Source organism: Natrix helvetica, assembly GCF_964273705.1.
Source record: "Natrix helvetica genome assembly, chromosome: 1".
Taxonomy (NCBI): Eukaryota; Metazoa; Chordata; class Lepidosauria; order Squamata; family Natricidae; genus Natrix; species Natrix helvetica.
The window spans coordinates 246588060-246614412 of NC_138548.1; the positions used below are offsets into that span (position 1 = coordinate 246588060).

The following is a 26353-nucleotide window of genomic DNA, read 5'->3' on the forward strand; positions in this document are numbered from 1 at the left end:
TCGGTTCTGAACAGAGCTAAGGGAGGCATCAAAGACATGGTGCGGTTCGTGAGGTGAAGAGAAGAGTGGGAGAGAGGGGGGGAAATCATTCTCTTCAGGCTAAGGAGGAATCTCTCGATCCTTGTCCTTAAGTGGCTGTTCAGCGTAGACCGTCAGGATCCCATCCTCGTCGCCAGTTTAGTATTCTCGACAAACTGATGAGGTGAGAGGCAGCTGAGGTAAATTGAGAATGTTTATTGCAAACCACGACAGCATAACTATATGCAGAGAGAGATTCAGCACCCTCCCTGCTTGACAGCTATTTATACGGAGTTGTCAAGCAGGGCAGCCAATAGGAGTGTCCCTGGCAGCCTGCGCTTAGCCAAGCCATGTCTTAGCCAATCAGGCGCGGCTTGGTTGTTACCAGCAGCCAGGACGTAAGTCAAGGACTTAGCACCAAAGGCAGCTGATAACTGTCAGACAGCCATGGCCCCCTCTCTGCCTCTGATGCAGAGCCCTCATCAGAGCCTTCCCTAGTCTCCAGGACTGGCCCATATTCTTCCCCAACCTCCTCACTGTCTGAGTCTGCCACCAGCTCCGTTGGCGGGCCACAACAGATTCCCAACAACCGCAAGGAACAGATTGTGCCCACCACACAACCCTAATAGATGCTGGCAGATCTTACTCCTAGTGGTAACGACCACATTACCAACTACTACATCACCAATGAAGCGTGTTGTGGCAAATACTGTATCGGGAGGACAGGGGAAAGGCCTCTTTAAAATTGAATGGAAAAGATGTCTTTACACTGCCTCACTTGTATGTGGGGGATGAGACAAAGGCAACATCAGGAGGGTGTGGCATGGAAACTGTTACCAGGTATCTTTATGCTAAAATTGTGGGGATGTGAGAAAGAGCCCAAATCTCTCGCTAACGGTGGAAAATGAAAAATCCTGCCTGGGTCATGTACACCGACTTTGCATCGTCACTCAACCCAGGAGGAGCCTGACCATTCCTTCAAATTCACACAGGACCACCAGTCTCAGCGTAAGGTGTGATGCCAAGGCGGTTCAACTGGCTCAGACAGCAGGTAATGAGTCTGGGTGGGGTAATGACAGGGCATTCAGGCAAAAGCAGGCAGGACTAAGCAGGCTCAAGGGAAATCATAGGGTAGGGAGACTGAACGGATAGAATAGCACAAGAGAAGAAGAAAGAAGAAGACAGCCATCTGAAAAATACAGGGAAGGAATCAAAAAGGAGTTTCAAATAATCAGCTGCTTCCATGTGACCTTCAAATCTAAGACAACACAACCAATTAATTTTAATTGGCCGAACTGAGTGGCAGACAAAAGAGAAAGGGGGGGTTTCAACAATTTTACAGTAGGGACCCCCAAACTTTTGGGCATCAGGGAGCAGTTCTATGGAGATTCTCAGTCATCCAGGTGATGGCTGTCCCAAAGGTGCTTTTTCGAGAGGAGAAAGATTTTTCCATGGACCCGGCATGGTTTTGCATGCTGCCTGCATCCCGCAGACGGGGCTTCGCTTATTTACACAACCCTGTTTCTGGCATGCCATGGCCCAGTGCCAATCCATGGGCCGAGGAGTTGAGGATCCCTGCTTTACAGTATTAAAGAATCTAATCCAAAGAAACACTTTCTGACTGGGAACTCCTTAAGATGTGTTTTTTGCAGGATGAAGAGAGTTAGCCAAAGCTAGCACTACCAAAAGTTCCTGGGTGGGAGAACACAGACAAAAAAAGAGAGAAAGGTGAGGGGAGCTGTTCATTTCTTACATTTGATATTCCCAGCCTAGGGAGAAGGACCCAATTACCTACATACAGCATTTGGAAATATTAGCCGTAAACTTTAAAGGAAAAGTGACTTGAATCTGTTCACTTATGGACTGAGGGTAAGTTCAATAGCAAAAATTGCTGAAGAGAATGGGTGGAATAGTATACAAAAAACAACTTAGCTCAGATTTGTTTTTTCTGAGCAGAACATTCAAAATTGCCATTACCTGAAATGCCTGATCATAATTTTAGCAACACGTCATCAGGGAATAAAGCATGCCATCCAGAGGTGGCATTCAACAGGTTCCCACCAGTTCTGGAGAACCAGCAGCGGAAATTTTGAGTAGTTCGGAGAGCCAGCAAAAATAACCTCTGGTCCCCCCCCCCAATCTATTCTCTGCCTCCCGAGTCCCAGCTGATCAGGAGGAAATTGGGATTTTGCAGTAAACTTCCCCTGGAGTGAGGAGAGAATGAAGATTTTACAGTATCATTCCCTGCCACGCCCAAAGAACCAGTAGTAAAAAAAATTTGAATCCCACCATTGATGCCATCCTTGGTCCAGGAGTTGCAGGCAGCTCTGACTCTCTTATTAAAGCTAAAGGTTTTCCTATTAGTCGTGTCTAGGGCTCTAGGAGACAGGGATCCTCTCCATTTCTTGGCCAAGAGAGCCAGCATTGTGCAAAGACAATTTCCGTGGTCATGTGGCTAGCATGGCAATACACCAAAGTGTATATACAGTGTTGTCTTCCCACCAAAATGGCATAAATTTATCTGTTTAAACTGCTAGGTGGGGAGAAGCTGAGGCAAGTAACGGGAGCTCAACGCATCGCATGGAGCTTGGGTCTCAAATCTGGGCTGTCCGCTGTCCAGCTGACCTCATGTGAGACATCACCCCCCCTTTATTAGTGACCCCTAAATTCCCTCTGAGAACAAGTGATTCCACCCATGTGTCTTCACATCAGTACTCTGTGTCCTTGCAGTTGAAGAAAAGTAAAAATAAAACATTTAAAAAGTGTGAGCTCTGCCACAGAGAAATCTTTGGATTCTATTGGCATCCATCAGATTAATGTATATTCAGCTTGCAAGCAAGAAGGCAGGGATTCACTCAGCCCCTTTCCTCCTGGACATGCCTTTTATGATTTTGCACAATCAGGGTAGTAATTCTCCTTGTACCAATTACGATCTGTTCAGTAAAACTACCTTATTCCACTACCTTGCTTCCTCTTATCACCACACACCTTGTGATCACCACCTTATTTGTCCTTGCAGCTGGTACAACTGGATGATTTATCATGTTCTCACATTCTTTCCCAGGAACATCATGTAGATATGAAAAAATCAGGCAATCTAGCATAGCCATTTTGATACTTAGAACAAAATGGCTTCACTTAAACATAAAATAGTTTCCTTCACAAAACGTTTTTACACCTGTGATCTTTGCACAAGACAGGTGTGCGTTGGAGGACCAAAGCATGCAAGTATGTAAGGAAGACTCCCTGGTTAATTGCTATGCTTTGTGCAACTTCCTGTTCACTTACCTTTTTACTGACATTTAACCTACTGATTAGCATGTTGAGAAATCCAGTTATATTCTTATGTGGGAGCATGCAAGCAAAGATATTCCTCCTAAGGCAGCTAATCAGCAGGAGGAAATGATGATGATTTACAAGATTAATGCTCTTTCAGCCACTATGCCCAATTTATGTAAGAGGGTTGCATCATGGTGAAATTGAAAAAAACTAACTGAGTCATTTCCACTTTTCCTTCCTCAGGGAAATCTGGGCGACATGATTTGCTTACTAGTAAAGGGCAAAATGGCTGGATTTCTTTTGAGTTATAGTCAGGCTTTGCACCTAATATGTTGCCAATCCCAGCCTGACATTATAAGAGGACAGTCATGTTAGTCTTTGGTGACAAGAACCAGGAATCTAGTAGTCTCAATGGTGCATTCCCACCCACCCCCACCCCCCAAAAAGGCAACTGGACTGTTTTCTTTCTTGAGGAAGAAGAACAAAACACTTCGCTTCTTATCCAGGAAACAGGTAGCTGGCACCGCAGGCTGGTCCTTTGCTATTTCCAGGGTGGCCCTGTGGGCCAGATCTAAGCACTCCACGGATCAGATCCCGCCCCCAGGCCTTGAGTTTGACACCCCTGTTCTAAAGGGAAGTTCATACTGCAAGGGTGACCAAAAAAATTGAGCTGGGAATGCTGGGAATTGTACTTCAACATCTCTGCATGTTACTCAAGGGTGGCAGCCTCAGACTTTTTACATTTTTCATGTTCCGAGTTTGAAATTATTTCACTGTGTTAATTTGATGTTGGTGTTATTAGTGTTGTTATGTACATTTCCAACTACATTTTTGGGCCTGAAATGCCTCAAATGATATGAAATGTAACTTAAGCAGTGTCTATCAAATTCAATCTAGAACTTTGGTAAACTCTGTTCTTATGGCATAATGTGACCAGAATCACCCTCATCTCGCAATCTCCATTCTTGGCTGGACTGAGGAAACTTCCACTGTTTTGATGACAAATGAAGTAACTGGCAAAAGCAAGGAAACAGGTGTGACAGGCCATAACAGGTTTATAGTATTTTATCCAGGTTGCCAAAGTGGGGGGATTTCTGGAGCCCTGGATGGCTATAAAACTGCAGCTTTGGTGCCTTTCCTCAAGAAAGTCTATGGATTTGTGCTCAGTATGTTCTGATCTGTCTCCACAGCTCCTTGACAGGAATTGACCAGGCAGGTGCAAAGGAAAACACTTGATTCCCATTGGTTGGGCTCTCCCAGGCTAATGAACCTCTCCGCCTAATAATTAATATAATGACAAGACTATCCCATAAGTCAACAGACGGGGAAAAAAATCAATGCAAACTACACTTTCCATTGGCAACTCTGCATGCCAGTGACGGCTTCTCAGTTCTTCTGAGAAGAAAAATCATTTCCACCCTAGAGAAGAAATCGTGTTTCAAAAGGGGGAGAAAAATCCCTTTTGTTAATTCAGTTTCTCTGGAAGATTCATCTCTGGTCTTTTCCCTGCAGAGGCTGCAGCTAAGCCACCACTCCTGAGGTAAGAAGAGCAAATATAGAATCCTTGCATTTTCTGCTCTCCACCCTTTGCTGAAGGCTGGAGATCCCAAAAAATATGACATATGACAAAAAGAAAAATGCCTTTTTATGATAGTTTGGAAATACAATTGGAGGATTTATGATCAGTACATAGGAATCCTAAAAATCCCTCCCCACACAACACTCAAACACACACTCTAGAGATTCGGGCAATTTGGGATCTCTAGGGACGCCTGCAAGAAACAATAGCTTAAAGCAACCCAACACACATGAGTGTTGTTAATAATGGAAATACACCTTAAATGGATCTGGGCCTTGGGCCAGAAGGTGTGGTTTAACATCTTAAACACAAGGCTTAAAGCGGTGATCTGGTTAGAGTGCCTTATTTTTTTAAATACTATTTATCTATTGCCTCAATCCTCATGGGCTCAAAGCCATGTGTATCCTCGGGCTAAGTCTAGCCAAAGGCAAAATATCATAGGCAGATTGTGATAAAAACTACAGCTTCTAAAGTAACTCTGTAGTTTATGTGTGCTTAAAGATGCATAGATTTGGAAATAGAGGGGTCATTCACAGTTCCATGCTTAAGCAAGTACGGCATCAATGGGCTATATAAAGCCAAAGCTGCCTGTGCCATTTTTTTTTTCTTTTTTGGTTTTTGGATTAGCTGGTAATATCACCTCCATTTGTATGCAGTGTTAATGGTGCTGAAAACGAAGAAAAACTGGAAGAGCTGCCTTCTAACATTGATATTTTGATGGTGCAATTTGTTATTTGTTACTTGCTTTGGTCAGTTGTTACTCAAGGGCAAAAACTAAACACAGAACTGCTGGAGTCTACCCTCTGCATAATTATAATATTGTGGCTTCAGGCGCTGTTCCTTCTCCTATATGCCCTCATCATCCTACACTGAGCAAAATGGAGGTTGAAGGATATTTTAAAAGAGTAAATGTCACTTTGCATGTTTAAATGACTTGAAAAGTAGGAGAAGAAAAACATGGAAGAGTTGTGATTCAGACTTCACTAGCCATTCGTTCATTGTGCCAAATCTTTCCATCTTTGTGCGTACAATAATCTTGAAGCAGTTTATTCTATTTTTCTATTTTTCTTTTACCTTTTTTCTTGAACCCTTAGCTATTTCTTTGACTGTTTTTCCTTTTCTTTTTCTTATTTTCTTATTTGATAGCAGTTTGTATTAGTTTTATCTTCCTTCAAAAATATTTAATAAAAGAAAGATGAATCTGGGCACATGACTGTGGTTATTATATATACACGAAGAGTTTGACAGCATGGTTCTTTAAAAAAATTTAAATGTACAGCAACAAATTGCAAAATGTCTTTCTTTTTGAAAAGAACTACAAAAAAAATCAGTGCAGCTATTGTTGATATTTATGTTGCCATTCCAAAATATCTAATTTTTAAAAAATACAAAGCAGCATATTAAGCTTTTAAAAATAGATGTGTATCTCTGGCTTTTGATTTAATGCAAAATAAAGGATTATGGAATGGACTGAGATGTCTTGGCACCAACTCTCATCTCAAGTAAAAGTGAATGGAAGATCTAGGAAGGAGGGAGGGAGGGAGGGAGGAAAGGAAGGAAGGAAGGAAGGAAGGAAGGAAGGAAGGAAGGAAGGAAGGAAGGAAGGAAGGAAGGAAGGAAGGAAGGAAGGAAAATCCAAGAGTTAAAAAGTATCTTTGTTGTATTAATAAAGTCTGATTCAAGTACCCCTGAAAATGTACCCCCCTGAAATGTGTCTGGCCTGTTTAATAATTATTTTTCCTGCAATTTAGGACTCTTTTCTGTCCCTTATTTTTAACTTGCCAAGATTTATGTTATATTAGTACAGCAATGCATCAACTCTTAATCCTGGGAAACTGCAAATCATTTACCAGGGTGCTTTTCCTTTTATTGCCCCAGCCCTAATCCTCTTCTGTATTTGCTTTCAGGCTTCGGTGACTTAGGCTGCAATCACATATTTCCCTTTTCCCCAGAAGCAAGCTTCCCATAGAATCCAGTGGCATTTCAATCAGAATAGAGCTGGAAGGGACCTTGGTTGTTTTCTAGCCCAACTCCCTGCTCAAGCAGGAGGCCCTATAGTACTATGCCATTTCAGATAGGTGGTTGTCCAATCTCTTCTTGAAAGCCTCTAATGATGGCTTGTAAAATCAATAACATTTGCAAAACAAAGCCTCTAATGATGGAGTACCTACAATTTCTGAAGGCAAGGTGTTCCACTGGTTAATTGTCCTCACTGTTAAGAAGTTTTTCCTTAATTCAGCCTCTCAAACCTGGACTGAGAAAGTTCTCACATATTCAATTTCTTACAAAGTCAAAAGTTCCATAATTGGGCAAGCAGACAGGGCTGGACGTAACTTTTTTTCCTTCCCGTAAAGATACATAATAGCTTGAGGTGATTATGAAAATGTTGAACTTGTACACATTTCAAACATTCTTACTGTTTCTTCACACACATATGAGTAATTCAAATTGTTGTTCCTGGGGGAAGCTTTTTGATCTCAATGGCCGTGACAGTGACTTCCTAATCCTATCTCAGTGTGGGCACTTTAGGAAATTTGCAAACAGGTTTTGAACTCCCTTGAGATTCAAAGCTTGTTTCTATAAAAAGTCAGTTTACCAGGAAACAAATTAGTGATGTCACTCTACAACGTGACATGTTGGAGTGCTGTCTACCACTTCACATTACCTGTATCTGTTTTCTAGACAGGTAGGCACAGAGCTCTGCGCTTCACTTCCCTATCACGTCAATTTTCTCTAAGAATGCTTCCAGAGAATTAGTGGGTCTCCCAAGAATTATTGGGGTTAAACACCATTTCCAATTAACCAGTCTTTATAATTCCTTCTCACCCCCACCCTTCCAATTCCAGTTCAAAACATTCAGTGATCAATCAGTATTGTTTCAACCACTTCAACCGTATTATTCCCTCTTAGTTTCCACCCTATAACACACATCTCTTCCCCATTTAAAAAACAAATATTAGAATGTTTGGGATCTCTATGTTTGCATTCCTCCTTTCCACTCCAAAATACTATTGACATGACACCTGTTTTGTATCCGGCCCCTTTTATGTAAAATTGTTGTGGTAGTAGAATAATAGGACCTGGAAGGCAGAATTGTCTCAATTGTCTCAGACAATATCAGAGATTACCTGAAATGATTCACATTGATTCACATTGACTCAGTGCTGCTTCTGCAGCAAAAGATACAGCTTTAGACAGAAATGATCCTCACTGGAGGATAGATCAGGATATTATACCAGGAATTACTGCAATGTTCAGCATGTATTTATTTATTTGATCTAGCTAGCCAACCATGTAGACACAATGCCATCTTTTCAATGAGAGGCTTAGGAACCTATTTGTTTTAATTAAACAAATTTACATATGCCCTACCTCCCAAAAAATGGATAACACAAGGAACTTCATCAGTACCAAGGGAGGTCCACAGATGCCATGTTGGGTATTCAGGATCTACATCTAAATCTTCAATAATCTTAACTTTGTTTAATACCACAGATAAAAAAAATACAGACGCATTAAATTTATCAAGCAATTGTCATGGACAGCAAAAAAATAATGGGGGAGGAACACCAACTCCAAGAAGCTGGAGATGAATCATTGACTACACAACCAGAGCCTTGGCAGATCCATTATGAGAAATCATGGCTCCACCAACGTTGCTCTTCGTTGTTACACCGTGACAAGCAGGCCAAGAAGACTGGGCAACTCTTCTCCGGACTTCTAGCCATGAACGTAGTGTTTCTTGGCAGTGCATTCATATGTAGTATGCTTTTCAACAAAGTAGCCATTACAATGAGAGATGTCTGGATTTTCCTGTGCATCCTCAAGATCTTATCCTTGAGCTGGATAGCATATTTCTTGCTGTTCACTAGAAGGAAACCATCTGCCATCTTGTATCAGGATGCCCATGCAGGAGCTATTTGGATTAGAGGTAAGTATTGCTGCCCTATATCTTTCTCACAATACCGTAACTGATTATTCATAACATTCAGGCATAAGTGAGCAATCTTTTCCATGAAGGCTACCTCTTATGACCTCCAAACACTACCAGAAAGGTATCTGGTGACAGAGAAGCATGGTGTGCAGCCCTTTCTGTATAGCTACTACAGACTCTGGAAAAACTGAAAAATTATTTGCTTTATTTGATCATATGCTGCACTCTCTGTGTATGTGATAAATATAACTGGTCCTTTGTTAACAAAACTTTGGGGGGGATCTTGTATGTCCATATAGGGTCTTTAATATTGTTTGGAGCATGCAGCATTGTCTTGCACAGTTTCCAGATTGGGTATGACATCTATATTCAGAGCGGATCGCAAATGGAAATGTTGTTCCCGTCCATAGAAATACTCTTCATCTGCATTCAGGTAATAGACCTGCTTTACTACAGGTTCTTAAACAGTGTGTATAGAAAGGACAGCCATTGGGGAAAAGGCATCTACTCCGAACAGCAGGCTAACTCAGAGATTAACTGAGCCTGATGGCTACTGTGTGGATACAACATAGGCTACCATTGCCAGTAACCGGCTTCACAGGAGATTGCAATGCTTTCGTTTATGCTTCCAGGACATCTTTTCAAAGAAGGAAAAGAGCAGCCCCTCAGGCACTGCTTCCTTAGTCCTTTTGCCTCCTGCTACTCTAAGAAAGAAGCTCAATAGATGTGGAGATAAGGAGAAGTTGGGATTATTTCATTTGGAGATAAAGGGTATAAAGCATATTTCTTAATAGTCAGGGATAACCAGTACAACTCATGAGTAACAAGTGGTGGGCTGCAACATGTTTAACAACCGGTTCGGTGATTGTGAGCTTTGCGCACACACGCATCCCTAACGAACTTGCGTGCAGCGTTCAAAATACAGCAAAATACCTTCTAAGGCAGCCCCGGTAAGTAGAACAGCGGAGGCACGGAAATCAGCTGTAGCGTGCAGATCAGCTGAGCCAGAAAGAAGGAAATAAAGGACAGGATAGGGCGGGGTTGAGTGGGCGGGGCCGCTGATCTACCTGAACCAGTCTGAACCGGCAGCAGCCCACCACTGTGAGTAACCCTATGTGGTTGTAGCTCTGGCCTCATAAGCTCTAAGCAAGTATCTTTGGAGAACAAATGGAGAACATGAGAAGTATCTCATTGCAGTGTGCTGTAGCACACTGAGAAATAGCTTTTCGTCTGCAATACTTTTTTTTCTTGACCAAGCATGCAAGACGCTGAACCCTTTCCCTTATAAGCCACTGTATAAGTTGTTGCATAGAAGTGTTTCTATGCTTCACACCTAAGTTTACTCTTTGCGTTGCTTTCAGACCTACTTTATATGGTGTCACGCAAAAGACTGTATCCAGGTTCAGCACAATCTCACCAGGTAGGAAAATAGAAGCAGCAAACACTGCTTTTGAGCAGATGGAAAAAATACCCTGTATGTTATTCTTTGCAGTGAGTAATAAAAGTATATTTCATATGTATTTATACACATTTTCTGAAGAATATATTGTTGTATTCGGGTCTTTTCCCATGTAAGATTGAGATCTCAATCTTACACAAGAAAAGACCCGAATACAACAAGACCAGCATACCTACACCAGTGAAAATCTACGAAAACCAATATATATAGAAGCATTCTGAAGATGGTAATAGAATTGAACATTGGCTTTGATATATATATATATATCAAAGCCAATGTTCAATTCTATTACCATCTTCAGAATGCTTCTATTCTGTGTCCCTGACAGTTTATCTTAAACCAGGGATGTCAAACTCACATCATCATGGCAGCGTCACATGACGTATCAGGACTTTTTTCTCCTTCGCTAAACGAGGCGTGAGCGTGGCCAGCATGTGACGCATCCAGCCTGCATGCCTGGAGTTTGACAGCCCTGTCTTAAACCAATGACAGGGCTGAATGAATGTAACACAGATATAAAATTGGCAAAAATCTTAAAATTACATAAGATAAAATTACAGATATAACAGAAATCTAGATACAGCAAAAAGGATTATGTTTGAATTACTATAGATTTCCATTGCTTTGTTGTTGTTGTTGTTGTTTTTGCTCTTCCAATTGCAAAGTTTATTAACAGTACATACTTTGTATCATTTTTGATGTGGGGTTGTTGCTAATTCTCTGTCTTATATCAAGATTACTGGGGCAGAAAGTTGCAAGGTAACGCATAATTCTCATATCTATTGGAAGTAAAAGTGTCGTTCTGTTTTTATGAAATCTGACATAAACCAAATATGTTTAGATTATGTGTTTTTCAAACTTTTAAGACGTGTGGACTTCAATTCCCAGAATTCAACAACCAGCATGGGAATTCTGGGAGCTGAAGTCCACACATCTTAAACTAGTCAAGTTTGAGAAACACTGCTTTATTTTTTTTCTTATTTTTATTTTATTTATTCTTATTTTTCCATTCATACTCCTACCTCAATAGAACATACAAACTAATTAAAACAGAAAAGAGACAAGCTTGAGCACTGCCCTTCAAAGTTTCTTCCATAACATGAAGCCTTAAGTCTTTATATTCCTTCCGATGCAGCAAAATGTTGAAAAAAAATTATGTAGAGAAATCCAGGGACTCTGCCATCTGAATCTGAAAACTGAATAGTTTAGAACCAATTTTTCCACAAGGGAGAAGTGGCAAAAGAAAAACTGAATATGAATCAGATCAGACCAGAGTCTATAGAGAATAAAATCCGGGGTGGGGGATCTGCTCCAGAGGTGGGTTCCTACTGGTTCGGACCGATTAAGCTCAACTGGTAGTGATTTGGCAGCCTGGGTCGCTGGACCCGGTAGCGACCCAGGCCTGCCACACCCCCGAACCAGTTCTCCAATGGAGCCGCCATCTTGATTTTTGGTTCTGAGCATGCGCAGAACAATTGTAATTGCACAAATTTAATTGTTTCCTTTTTGCACACACCGCTGATCTGCTCCATTCTAAGACCATTTCTCTCTGCCTTGTGATCCAGAGTGGAACCTCCAGAGTTCCACAAACACACACAAATACATAAACCCGCACGGTTTCTTCTTACGACAATTAACTGCAGTTCTCAGATTTGTCTCCATATTGAAAAGCCAACTTTTGGAGTGGGATGGTCTTTTTTAGGTAAAACTTTATTCTTAGTTCCTTAATTCTTATATTGCTGTCATTTGGAAGCCTCCAATTCAGTTACTGACCTGCTGATTTTCACACTGCACAAGGTGTTCTGGAAAAAGAGAATGTTCTGTAAACCAGTGTAACACAACTTGTTTCATAAAGATCAATGGCAAAGATGATTTTAAAAGTGTGTTTTCCTTCTTTGACAGATGTGGGCTAATGCTGACCTTGGGCACTAACCTCCTGCTATGGTTTGTAGCAGTGGCCAATGATATAGTTCACAGACAAATTGAATCAGAATTGAACCAGTCTCCACAAAGATATGAAGGCAAGGGTCATTTTCTGTTTTAAATTAATTCCAATGAATTTGACATTTTCTTCCCATAAATATCCTAGAGCAAAGAATTCCGTCCCACAAATTTCAGTGACTGTATTTATGTTTTGTGTTGGTTTTGGTATAAGGGGTTGTTCCTGCCAAGCTTGGAAGCCATCTTTTACAGTGGGCCTGAAGCCTGGCACATATTCCACTGTGGGAAACTGGAAGGGGAGATTGTATGGAGCATGGGAAGTATGTAGTCAAAATAACATTCTTTCTAAATGTGTCAAAGTCAACTTGCCCCTGCACCTGGAGTGGCATGACTGGGAAGAATCTTCCTCTGGACAATGACTGATTGGATCATGTGATGGACATGTGTGTGCTGGGGTAGGGTCTTGAGTTTTCAACTGGGTGGGGAAAACCTGGAAGCTCCAATAAATTGGAACTTTGAGGAACCTCTGGACTCAGATTCTTATTTGATTGAAGATGCTATTTGGAACTCTGACATTTTCAATGGTTGATAAACCATCATCCAGAGTGATGCGTGTATCTAGCCACACCAAGATTAAGCAGGCTAACTTTGATGTGGCTAATTCTCTCTCGCTCTCTGTCTCTGTCTCTGTCTCTTTCTCTTTCTCTTTCTCTTTCTCTCTCTCTCTCTCTCTCTCTCTCTCTCTCTCTCTCTCCACCCCTTTTGAATATGTGTGCATAACAAATCCAGCCATTAGTACGTAGAAAAGAAATATTCTAAAGCTTCCTGATACTGATTGGTAGCATGATAAATCAATGCATTACCTGGTGTATGGTGGACCTTCATGTTTGGCATTTCACTACTCAACAGAGAAAAGACAATATTCATGTAGTGACTGAAACAAAATTCATAATCATTGCCAAGGATATGTTCTTCTGTCTTCTATGATAGTAGCACCAAAGTCTGAGAAAATACCTTATTCAGCCTAGATATTAACATATTATAACTTTATGAATTTTGTTCCAAGCAAATCTTGTGATCTGGAGTTCTCATAGCCACCTTCTGCATAATCCTTCATTTTCCCTTTCTTGCTCAGGTAATTTGACGTACTCATGCAAGGACTCAAGCGCGACCATCTGCAAGATCTTCCAAAAAGGATATATTTTGTTATATCCCTTCAATACAGAATATTGTTTGATCTGTTGCTCCATGCTATATGTCATGTGGAAGAATGTGGGCCGGCGCATAACTCAGAGCCATACCTCTGGAACCCAGCCTAGATTCAAACTCCATGGCATCATTTGGGGGCCTTTGCTTGGTATCGCTGCAATAATTATTGGTATTTGCATTTTCATGATCTATCAAATCCAAGTCACCGGTTCTTTCCCTAGTCATATGTCATTCATACTGTACTATTCCTACTACATTTGTTTATTGCCTGTAATGACTGTGGCAGCTTTGGCTGGAACTGTTATCCATGCCTTAGAAGAGAGAGAGCTGGATACTCTGAAAAATCCAACCAGAAACCTTGATGTCATCCTGCTCATGGGAACAGCCTTAGGCCAAATTGCCATCTCGTATTTTTCCATTGTAGCCATTGTGGCCACTCATCCAATAAGCATGTTGAACAGCATCATTCTAGCCTATTCAATAAGCCTCATCATTCAACACATTTCCCAGAATATCTTCATCATTGAGGGGCTCCACAGGAAACCACTACTGATGAGTAAGAATTCTGAACTTGCTGCACATTCCACCCAAGGGCCTCCCTCCACCCAAGTTCTACCTAACGAAGATAAGGTTCTATCTCATCTCTATGAAGAACCTGCCCCATCCCCTGCCAATGAGGAGACAGACAAAAGTGAAAGAGAGAAATGTGAAGACAGCTCCCCAAACATGAATAACCTAGGGACAAGAGAGGAAAATCAGTCTGTTTCATGGACTTACATCAAGGCCTACAGGTATCTGAACTGGAAAAGAAGAGCTCTGAAGGAGATCTCCAGCTTCCTGATCATGTGCAATATCATTGTAAGTACTAATATAAATGACATAATTGAAAGTGTAGCCTACTGTACTAGAGATGACCTACTAAGTCCTCTCCAGATGTTTTGAATGATTATTCTATTGAAATCTCTGCCCAAAGGCATTGTGACAAACTTTGGTTAAAAATGTAGTCCAAAATATTTGGAGAATTCTAACTTTCTAATCCTGTCATATGTTTTCAAGCAACATTGTCAACAATGGACAAATATGACTAGACCTTAATATAAAGTGTGGGTCATCATCCACCAAAAGATCAAAACAAAATTTCATTTGAGATCAAAATAACCTAGCACAGAAAGGCAGCAAAAGATGCAGGATTTCTAACTTTTTCATAATGGATTTTCTGAGGCAAGAAAAATGGCTAAAGACACAGAACAAAAACACGAGGAACAGGAAATGCCTGAATCATGGATTAGGCATGGAAATTGCCTAATCCATGAAAACAAATGACCAAAAACTTGTTCAGATTTTCTCTTTGGTTGCGAAGATTTTCACTCACTGGAAGTGGGGAAACTAGACGGTAGTATCAAAATGAAGGATAAAATTACCATGAACATAAATGAACATATCCACATCCCACCAATCAGAGCACCACTTTTCACTGATCCTGCTCTCTTTTTATATCTCCTTCCCAGCTGTGGATTATGCCATCATTTGGAGCACATCCTGTGTTTGAGAATGGAATAGAGAAGTCATTTTATGGCTACTCCACCTGGTTTGCCATTGTCAACTTTGGGCTTCCATTGGGTGTGTTCTACAGAATGCATTCTGTTGGTGATCTTCTGGAGGTGTATCACTCTGCCTGAAACAAATCTAAATTTTCTCTCATTGCTGTTTTTATTCTGCTACAAATGCAATTATGAAGACCAGTAATAAAATGGGTAAAATTATGAGAATTTCACGTTAGAGAAATATGTGATATCATTTTGAATAATTTGTTTAATCAGAAAGAATAATCTGATCAGTAAGTAGTCCATTAATCCATGAAGGTTCATTTCTCCATAATAGCACTTAATAGGATTGATTTCTTCTGCACACATTACTTACAAAACCTAATTGCAGTGACATTGAACAATTATTAACCTTAAGAATACGTTGCTAATGTCACATTTGAAAGAGCGGTAAACTATATTGAGCATTACAATCCCTAGGGTGAAATGGTCACTTTTTATGACTGCATCAATCCTTGGATATGGCTGAGTCATTGAAAAGAGACTGAGAAATGGACCACTTTTAAGTTAAGGACATTTCTATCAATGTATTTTGAAAAAGCATGAAAACATCCCAGTTGCAGCATCTGTTTACATCTATAATCAAAACATAAAGATTGTGTCTGTCATGCGTATGTGACAATCCAAGGCCATTCTAGATATGTTTGTGACAATCAGTCTTATATTTCACATCAGTGGAGGCAATCAAGCAGAAAATGTAATATTTACGAAGCTTGAAACATAACTTTGATATCAAGCAGATAATAAGAAAATGTTTGAGTTTGCTGATATCCTTTGGAACAATTCAAACTTTATAACTTGGATCTGCATTTTTTATTTTATTTAAGTGATAACAAGTGTGGGAAAGGGCAAGGATCTCTCCTTGTAAATCAACAAGCAACTTTGTTTAGGATGCTACACCATGTCAATAGACCCATCTGTGCCCTGCACTGGACAGCCTTACTCAGATGATACCCTCATCATGATAAAATGATTGCTTCTTCCAAGGCTGCCTTGTTAACCAGAATCATACAGATTTTAAGTTAAGATAGGTCAGACATAGCCCTGTTTTCATTATCTTGCACATATCTAAATAATAAAAATATCAAATAATATAGGAATAAATATATCAAAGCTGAGTAAAATATCAAGTTTAGGATCTCATCACAACTACTAATTATTTAAAAACTCAGAAGCAGAACAGTGGGGAATTCTGAAAAGCTTCAACCTCTTAGAAATAATAAGTAGCTAAACTTCCTAGGTTTATTACATGTGCTCTACTTGCTTTGCCCAGAGTTCAGGATCCAAAAAAACAGACTGCATTGAAAAACTTCCTGTAAGTTATTATAGATATTTGATTATATAAGGGATTAAAACTGATCCAAGCTTTGTGATCAATCTACCTTTTAGTAATAACCAAACCTTTCTCTTTGATAATGGGTAACAAGTAGAAGTGTAAACATTTCTTGTTTTATTGCTCTCCTGTAAAATAAGAATTACTGAGACCAGAGTCCGGGGCTTGGCTTTCTCACAACTCTTAAAAACCAAGCCAAAATTGGCTGCAAGCAGTTTATTCAGGCTCCGTTCAAAAAAATGTCTGCTCCAAAGAGGAAGCTGGTTCAAACCCCAAAGAACAAATGTTCTTAGTGGTTGGAATTTTGCATTTTGGCTAGTTTTTTATTCTGTTCTGCATCAATAAAAGTTACCAGAGGAAATAAGATTTTAGTAAATTAGCCTTCTTAAAAAGTTGTCCCATTCTTCACAAGTTGAAACCCAAGGTCCTATCAAAAGGAACTTACTGAAAGTTGGGGGTTTTTTAAAGAAAAAGCAAGGAAAGAGCTCTAGCAATAAAGACTGGTGCAGTCTGGAGCAAATCCTTGAGCCATGATCCTCAAGACCAACTAGTTAACCAGAACCTAAATATATCTTTCAAATTTGGGGGGGGGGGGGGGAGAAGTCTCACATTCCTCAGTCACAACAGCTGGCAAATTCATTTCCTTAAATTTCATGTTGCTTTGAAGGTACGTTTATTTGGTACATTTTAATTCCACAAAATCGTCTAGAATCTGAGGTACAGTCCACTTATCCCCTTCTTCTCACCAGCAAATGTGCTGGTGTAAAATGTGCCACACCGTTGTTCTTTCAGATACTGAACAGTAAAATATCGATCCAAGAGTTCCTCTGCAGCCATGCCTTTAATGGAAAGGTACATGTTGCAAAGAATGCCACGGCATCATAAATCAAACAGTAACACAAATAAGCTAATAAACCTCTTGTGATATAGATAAAGCCAGCTACAGCGTTTAAGATAATTTTATCTCCATATGTAAAGTAAATAGTTTATAGTGCAATTCTGATTTTTCAGGGAACAAAGAGCAGAGATGCCATTCTAAAGAAAGAAAAAGTCAAGGTAAATTCACAAGAAAAATCCCGTACATTAATATACAATGAAATATTGGAGCATCACAGAAGTGTGCATATACACAAATATAGGAGTGTTGTGTATACAGGTGAAAGACATGGATGAGTGTATACTAACAAGAATCTTTACTCTGTAGTGAGATAGAAATATGGTGCAATTCATCAGAACCTTAAGTGGGCATCACCAGACATTCAAAGGAAAATATAATCTTCACTCTTTCTAACAATAAGTATGTAATAAGAATTAATTAGCAGGTTATTGTTAATGAGGAGGACATGAAATGATTAATGTCCAAGGAAGAAATGTCAAAAAGGAATAACAATGATCTTATTTATCCAGGCTAATCTCCAACTGCACCTACAATTTTCTCACTTTATTGTAATTTAAAAAAACCTGGAAAAAAATTGAGCAGAAAAACAAACAAACTGCATTTAGAATTAATTTCACAAGCTTAAGTTGCACATTCCTATGCCACAAGGTGACAATATTTGTTTAACGCCAGGTATGAAAAAAGACAAGTTTTTATAAAAAGGGGCTAGGTTGAAACAGCCTCTCATATTTCAGATTCTCTGGTTAGGGCTCAAATAAAAATTGGCAAGAAGGAGATAACATACTTGCTATCCTTAGTGTTGAGCAAAACACACTTACACTAATATGATGCTACTGGATCCTGTAAGGCCATCCTGAAATTTATAAGCAGGAAAATTTGTTTTACTTTACATCAATTACAGTTTAACCAACTTAGAATACAAGCCACACTATGTGACTTTCTAGAGAATAAAACTCCATTCCAGCAGTCTGACTGCTGATTTCAATACATTTAAAAAAAAAAAATCCCACACAATAATTTCTAAATCCCTGAAAATAGCATGTGCCCAAGCCGTTTCCTCATCTCTCAAAATGTCCCACAGTACTTTCCCCAGAAACAATTCTTGCGATAAACATCAATTTTAAAATATGAAATATATTTAAGACGCGTGTCTATATTTAAAAGGTGTTACCTACAAGGTTAGGAAAACAAACAAAAATGTGATTTGACTGTTCCGTAACAACATCAGGACAAAGGAATTAAGTAAATTTTCACAGGGTGGAGTGAACAAAACCAAAATGTTTCCCTGAAGTAACATAAATAAGTAGACTGCTGGGTCAACAGTCACTAAAGGAAACTCCTTCTCGTCCCTCGTAAGGATGCAATAAAGCAGTTGGGGCCCTGGGAACAGAGGATTGGAAAGGAAGGGCTGAGAGCCTACATTCTTTGGAAAAGAACCACAAAGCTACTTCTTGCAATTGATCTTCCTTCACTGGTCCACTTTCTAATTCTTTACATTCACTGTCTTTCTACATAAAGGCTGAATCTGACCAGGGAGTGAAAAGATGGTTTCTCTAGCTAGTCAGATTCAAAATTGCACCAAAAAGCATGGGGAAGGTTTGATTAAACTCTTGTTTGGTTTTCAGTATGCAATGGCCGTTCCTTCAACAACTTTCCATCACACCTTTTCTTGAGGGGATGGGGGGGGGAGGGGGAAAGTTAGGAAGGGCTGCTGAGTTTTAAAAGTGGAAGGGAAAATGGCTGTGATTGTCCTCTAGAACATGCAGGAGGCAGTGAAATGAAGAAAGAGCTGTCATGAACAAGCACACAGCAAGATCCTTTTTTCCAGTGTTGCTACTCAACCGGAGGCAAGTTCCGCTCCTCAAACGCGCTGAATTTCAAACAGCTTTACATCCGTGTCATACCAGATAGGGGGATCCACATTCCTAAAGAGAAAAAAGATATTCATTCCCTTGTACATAACATAAACCTCAGGGTGGAACTAGGAAGCCAGTATGTTTCCAGCACTTTTTTACACGTGGAAGCAAGCAAAATCAATAGACCCAGCGATATAGAAAAGGAAGCTATTTAACAGAGAGCCATTTCTAATGACATTTTTAGGCTAGGTGAATTCGTGAAATTCATTTGTAATCTATAATATGTCTTGGCGCTAATGTGGACTTTAAAATGTATAATGTCCATGAGAGTAACCAGGCTAGAAAGCAGGAGGCCATGAGTTCTAGTTCCACCTTAGGCATAAAAGCCAGCTGGGTGACTTTGGGCCAGTCATTCTCTCTCTCAGCCCAGCCACCTCACAGGGTGATTGTTGTGGGGAAAATGGAGGAAAATGTGTTGGGATATATTCACTTCTTTGAATTATTTCGGAAAATAATAAATATAAAACAAATGCCCTGGAACAAACAAAGCCTATCTTAATCCAGCATTCTGTTCTCACCCTCTTATGACGTCGTGTTGACATCACGTGACCTATCGTGACCTTTCCCCCCCCTTCACTAAAACAGGGGTGGGATGGCCAGCGTGTTATGCGTATGGTCCATGGGCCACGAGTTTGACACCACTACTCTACAACATGTAACTAATACTGTAAACATTATCCTCCCATTACCTGAATCTCATTTACACTCATTTAAATTAGAAGTGAGCAAAGATACCATACATGATTTTCTAACTAAGAAATCACATCTGATGGTATTCTAAAGTTCAATTTTGTTTTTCAATTTAAATTTTGTGCACTGATTTCAGCAAATACTACAAAGGTAAATTAAAATGAAAACAACCTAAGATTCAGGTTCAAAGGCAACTGAAATGAATTAGGAACAAGTTACATATTAATTGAATAGCACACTTCTGCACTTCAGTGTACATCCTCTAATTAAATTCCAGTATGGACTGAGACTTTAGCCCAGATGAGAGTGGAATTAACAACCATATAATTTATCTTTCAGTTTAAATGCAGCATTTAAATCAGGGGTGGAATTCACTTACTTTCCCTACCAGTTCATAAATGTAAGCATGCGCTTTGCTTGCACGCTCCCCGTTCATGCATGCGCTTGGCCTTCCGCGCATGTGCTTTGATAACGCACATGGATTGCATGCATGCAGCTTGAAAACGTGCCTAAATAGGATGGCATAGAGCCATGGCGGGTGAGCGGGATTTCCACTACTGGTTTGGGCGAACCGGTCCAAACTGGCTGAATTCCACCTCTGATTTAAATCCAATATTTCAGGGCCTGGTCAAAAATGGTTACCCTTTTTAATTTTAATAATAACTTTAAAACCTCCTTTTCATAGGTAGTTCACATCTTACAATCCATCTTTTGGTGACAGTTTGAAGCTACAATAGCACTGAAGAAAGTGACTTATGGCCATTTTTCACACTTATAACTGTTGCAGCATGAGCATCCCCGTGGTCACGTGATCAAAATCCAGCTGCTTGGCCACTAGCATGTATTTATGCTGGTGTCTTGGGGTCATGTGACCTTTAGTGACCTTCTTACAGGAAAAAGTCAATGGGGGAAGTCAGATACACTTAACAGCTGTGTTGCTGACTTCACAACTGCAGTAATTCTCTCAACAACTGTGGCAAGAAAGGTCGTAAACGGAGGCAACACTGACTTAACAACTGTCTTTTTGTCAAGTGTTCAGATCCTAATTCATTTCAGCACCCAATGCCTCTTACTTTCAGTGAGTAAAAAGAGTTTGGTCATTTTTTACTGAACATCAAATAGTTTATTAAAAAACAAAATGTCACTCAGTATCAGTGATGGGTTCCGGATCCCGTTCCAAGCGGTACAGTTGGAACGGGTCCGGCGGCGTCCACATGGATGCACGCAGCATGCACGCACGCATGCACAGCGCATGTACATGCATTGTACTTGGCAGCGATTCCTCCGCAAGCCTCTGCGACGCTCCAGTTGCTCAGTGGAGCGTCGCGCAGGCACTGTACATGCCATGCGCATGTGTGGAAGTGCCGAAGGCTTTAAAGAACGGTACCCGGTGCTCCAGGCAGGCTCCGGTACACCCATACCGGGGCGTACCGTCTGCAACCCACCACTGCTCCGTATGTAAAACCAGGACCCTCGAGAATCACAGAGCTTGAAGAAACAGTAATATATGCTGTGTATTATATAAATCAGCAGCACAAAAGTAATGCAAATTACATTAAGTGAATTAACTGTATCCTTCTAGCTGATACAGTAAGGGCCTTCTGTGATTCTAACCACTGACTTTAAAGACCAAGCTAAACCTCAGGCTAATACTTCTGACTCAAAAAAAAAATGTTCTCATTCAGCATGCTAATGATAAGTAAGAGGAAATTGGGTAGTAGCCTGCTAGCTTACCTCAGATATATAACTCCCCACATGTAAGTGCGGAACCACATAGCGGTACCAGAATTAGCCTGGTATTTCCGGATCAGGATGGGATGAGGGATAGGAAGGAGCCCCACCAATGTGCCATGTTGCAAGAATTTCAGAATCTCGGATTCATCTGTAAGGCCCCTGCAGACAGTGAGGACACATTTATCTCTACAATGCACTGCATCCTCTCTAGTGCAAACTACAGATAATTGGACATACAGGTTTACGGAAACATCGAAAACTGATAGCAGAACAAGACCTAGTGAACCATCGAGTCTGCCCTTTGAGGTTATTTTACTTAATTTTTGATGGACGTGTTCTTATTTTTGCTTAATATTTATACTATATGATATTATATAGTAAAATATATTATAATTGTGAGACCTGGAAGCCATCTTTTACATTTGGGCCACATTTTCTACTGTGGGAAAATGGGAGGGGGATTATATGGAGTATGGGTGATATGTAGTCAAAATAACATTCTTTTCTCAGAAAGTCAAGGTCATCTTGCCCTGCAGCTGCGATGAGGTGACTGGGAGGTATCTCCAGTTCTGGATGGTGCCTGTTTGGGCCATGTGATGGACGTGTGGGTGCTGAGCAGGGACTTGAACTTTCACTTGGGTGGGGAAAACCTGGAAACTTTCAGATTCTGGTTTTCCCAGATGTGCCAATATGACATCTCTAATAAAATGGAACTTTGAGAAAACTCAGTCTTTGGAGACTTCTTTCGTCGGGGGTGTTACTTGGAACCCTGACAATCGTTTAAAAACTTAGATTAGATTAAGGCTGTCCAAGTTGCAGACTTCAGATTCTCCAACCAGCCATAGATTAGATCCTTCCATAACGAGAACAAAAGGGTGATTATGAGAAACCACATATGTTCTCTAGCATTGTCAGGAAATCTTATCAAATGTTATCCATAAATATTCACTCATTCTCTCTCCTGAGCACTCAAAAACATTTGGGGGTCCTTGGCGCTTTTAGGGAACACCAACCACAGGGAGAACTAAGAACTCCACAGTTCAACCCTGAGCTACATACTGTATATATTGTCTTCTGTTCGTGCAAGAACATTAGTTTGATTTAGCAACAAACTCTTTATCAATCTATATCACAGTGGGGATGTCAAACTACATTTATTCATGAAAAATGCATCAGAGGATCCCTGCTGTCTAGATCACAGGCACAGGAAAGGATATTCCAACCTATTAAATGAAGCAAGGCTCCAATTCAATTAGGATATGTTTTTTTTAAAAAAATATTGCAATCGTTCCAACTTCTGACTATTTCCAAAGAAATAAAAGAGCTTCCCCTTTCCAACTCACACACCCACGAAACAAGAGCCACGGTGGCGCAGTGGTTAGTGCAGTACTGCAGGCTACTTCTGCTGACTGCCAGCTGCCTGAAATTTGGCAGATTGGATCTCACCAGGTTCAAGGTTGACTCAGCCTTCCAAGGTGGGTAAAATGAGGACCCAAATTGTTGGGGACAATAAGTTGACTCTGTAAATCGCTTAGACAGGGCTGTAAAGCACTGTGAAGTGGTATATAAATCTAACTGCTATTGCTATTGCTATCCATATATACAGATTCCAAGCCTTCTGGAAATGTTACACCTGTTGTTTCCTTCCACGAACAATTTTGTTTTTCAGAATGCTTACTAGTAGCCAGGGCAAAATAAACTTTTCCTATTTATTACTAAGGTAACAGAGATGTGCCTATTAGAAAATCAATTAAATATATAGTTTTAAAAACCAAGGGGTCCATATAGCTCTTCTTTATTAACTCATTTGTTTTGGTGATATGATATGATCTCCTTGGTTAAGGAATATTGAACTGTTGCATTATGTGTAACAGGGGTCGCCATCAGTCTATTTTATCATTAAGTGTGTTTTACACTTATCGCATTTAAAATGTTATTTTAATCATCACCATGCTCAAATGGTAAATGACTTTCATTAGAACCTGAATAGGAGGAGTCTTTTTATGCCTCTCACTGGCATGAAATATCATCAACCACAATATTCTTTTGGACCACCTGCAATGACATGAAGCACCCTTTAAGGGTGATTTCACTCCTTGAGTGGGCACTTCTAGCCAACAGTCGTTAAGGGAGAAATATTGAGTATATAGATGTTCCAATAGGGCTCAGGGCCTTTTCTCCATTCCATTTCACTAACACACATACACACACATCAGGGGTGGGTTCCTGCCAGTTGTAACCTCTTCTATAGAAGAGGTTCCATAAATCTACAGTGCCGTTTAGAACCGGTTCCAGCTCCCTCCCCCCGCCCGTCCGCACATCATCAAGATGAAGAGCGAGAGGAGGAATTCTGGGAGTTGAAGTCCGCAAGTCTTAAAGCTGTCAAGTTTGAACACCCCTGGGTTTTTTCTTTTCTAAAAGGTTAGGGGTGCAAGGGTCTTGTAACTTGACAGCTTTAAGACTTGCGTGCTTCAAATGCCAGAGTTTCTGAGCCAAAATTTTGGTTGCTAAGCAATAGCATTGTTAAGTGAGTTTCACCACATTTTACAAGTTGGCCACACCCATTCAGTCACGTGGCCAGCAAGCCACTCCCACAAACCAGGCCACACCTACAGAAGAGATTCTAAAAAAATTTGAAACCCACCACTGACACACATGCATACAATGTATAGTATATAGCATATAGCGTATAATGAATAGCATATAATAACTGGGTATAACAGTCAGCAATTGGTTTGGGATGAGGTACCATGTTGATAATATTCAACTGTATGTTGCCTTCCAAGCTTTGGCAGCAATGTTACGGAGATCTGGATGTTGTTTAGAGCAAAATGTGTTCAAATTAACTACTAGCATGGTAGATGCACCATTATATACATTTGGCCTGCCCAGAAACAATGTTTCCAGTGATAGTATGACTTGGAAGTTTATACAATAATACAATAGCAGAGTTGGAAGGAACCTTGGAGGTCTTCTAGTCCAACCCCATGCCTAGGCAGGAAACCCTATACCGTTTCAGACAAATGGCTATCCAACATCTTCTTAAAAACTTCCAGTGTTGGGGCATTCACAACTTCTCCTCAACGTTTGAGTCCTGCTAAAAGAGGAAATGGGGGCCCCGTTGCCAAGCTTAGGAAGGAGCACCAGTTCCAAAGGATAATCAGACCCCGACAACATATACTCATCCACTCATCACTGCATTCCTTAGCTGATGCAATGTGCTCTCTACAAGATCCTTCGAAAATAAGTTTCAGTCGGTACAGGATGGAGTAGCCTGTACTGCAGAATGCTGATAGGTGACTCAACATTGCAGTATGCCTACTTTTGGACCACTACACTGGTTACTGGCAACCTTCCAGGTCTAATGTAAAGTGCTATAAAATTCTTTGCCGTATAACTCTGAATTGTTTCTGCCCACTCTGTGAGATCATCCAAAGGGGTCCTGCTCCAAGATCCACACTATGCAGAAATAAAGGAAGCTGTGGATTAGAAGCTATGTTAATCTATAATTTTAAAGACCCTTCCTACAGGTATACGCCTGGCCCTATTCCATCCCCAATAGGATTTGTATGCACTGAAATATGATTTAAAAATACTAAGAGTAACTAATTGAAAATATTGAGAACCAGAGTAATGTAGTAGTTAAGATGCTGGACTAAGAGCAGGGAGATCCATGTTCTAGGACGGGGTGTCCAAACTTGGGAACTTTAAGACTTGTGGACTTCAACTCCCAGAATTCCCCAGCCAGCCCTGTTCTAGGACTTCGTAGGACACAGAACTGGCTGAATGATTTCAGACCAGTCACTCTTTCTAAGGTCTAGCCTGGAAAGAATCAGCCACCCATGTTGATTATGGCCCTCAATCTTCAACAAAGAGGACTTGATCTTACAGTGGATTGCTTGAGGTTGAGGAAGAGCACCAGGAGGAATGATTCTAAGTTGTTCGTGTCATTTTTTCATTTCATTTGTTTTGCCTAGTACTCTTATTGTTGGCGTTTGTCACTGGATGTTTTATTTTGAATAATGTTAATGAATAAAAAAAGAAGTACAAAAACGTCCCATGTAAAATCTTTGACTTGACTTCATTAATGCTGCATTAAGGTAAAGGTTCTCCAAGACATGCATGCTAGTTGTTTCTGGCTATAGGGGGCGGTGCTCAGTGGTGGGTTGCCAATTTTTTTACTACTGGTTCGGGCGCCCTCCCGTGCAACGCTTCTGCACATGCACAGAAGCATCTGGGCAGAGCCTCCTGCCGCCGCTACTACCAGTTCGCCCAATCCGGGCCGACCAGCAGCAATCCACCTCTGGCGGTGCTCATCTCCGTTTCTAAGCCGAAGAGCCAGAGCTGTCTGAAGATGACTCCTTGGTCATGTGGCTTGCGTGACTCAATGCCAAAGGCGCAGGAAGCACTTTTGCCTACCACCAAAGTGGTCCCTATTTTTCTACTTGCATTTTTTATGTGCTTTCAAACTGCTAGGTTGGCAGAAGCTGGGACAAGGAACAGGATCTCACTCTGTTATGCAGTGCTAGGGATTTGAACCGCTGACCTGCCGATCTTTTTGATCGACAAGCTCAGCATCTTAGCCACTGAGCCACCGCATCCCTTAATGCTGCACTAAAGTACCATAAAGTTGCAGGGCCAGAATTTGGTAGCAAAATATCCAATTTTTAACTTAGCGGCAGCGGCCAAACATTATGTTGCTATCGGCTTGAGAGTCTGGAAGATACTCTAACATGAGAAAGGTTAATACATTTGTTCT

At 40.5% G+C, this 26353-nt stretch overlaps 2 protein-coding genes across 2 annotated transcripts in view; one reads left to right on the forward strand and one right to left on the reverse strand.

Annotated features, from left to right (window-relative positions):
- Positions 1–8413: 8413 nt before the first annotated feature.
- OTOP3 (otopetrin 3) lies at positions 8414–15098 on the forward strand (the record flags this gene model as incomplete). Its single annotated transcript, XM_081962824.1, has 6 exons — positions 8414–8807; positions 9110–9243; positions 10172–10230; positions 12172–12290; positions 13346–14277; positions 14928–15098. The coding sequence occupies 6 exons, from the start codon at positions 8414–8416 to the stop codon at positions 15096–15098; spliced, it is 1809 nt and encodes a 602-aa protein (XP_081818950.1).
- A 1907-nt stretch (positions 15099–17005) lies between these two features.
- Positions 17006–26353, reverse strand: part of HID1 (HID1 domain containing) — a 56070-nt gene continuing 46722 nt past the window's right edge. The window contains exons 18-19 of the mRNA XM_081935766.1: positions 21595–21753; positions 17006–19179 (exon numbers count right to left, since the gene is read on the reverse strand). Of these exons, the coding sequence (XP_081791892.1) occupies positions 19116–19179; positions 21595–21753 (223 nt within the window). The 3' untranslated portion in view covers positions 17006–19115. The remainder of the gene's footprint in view (positions 19180–21594; positions 21754–26353) is intronic.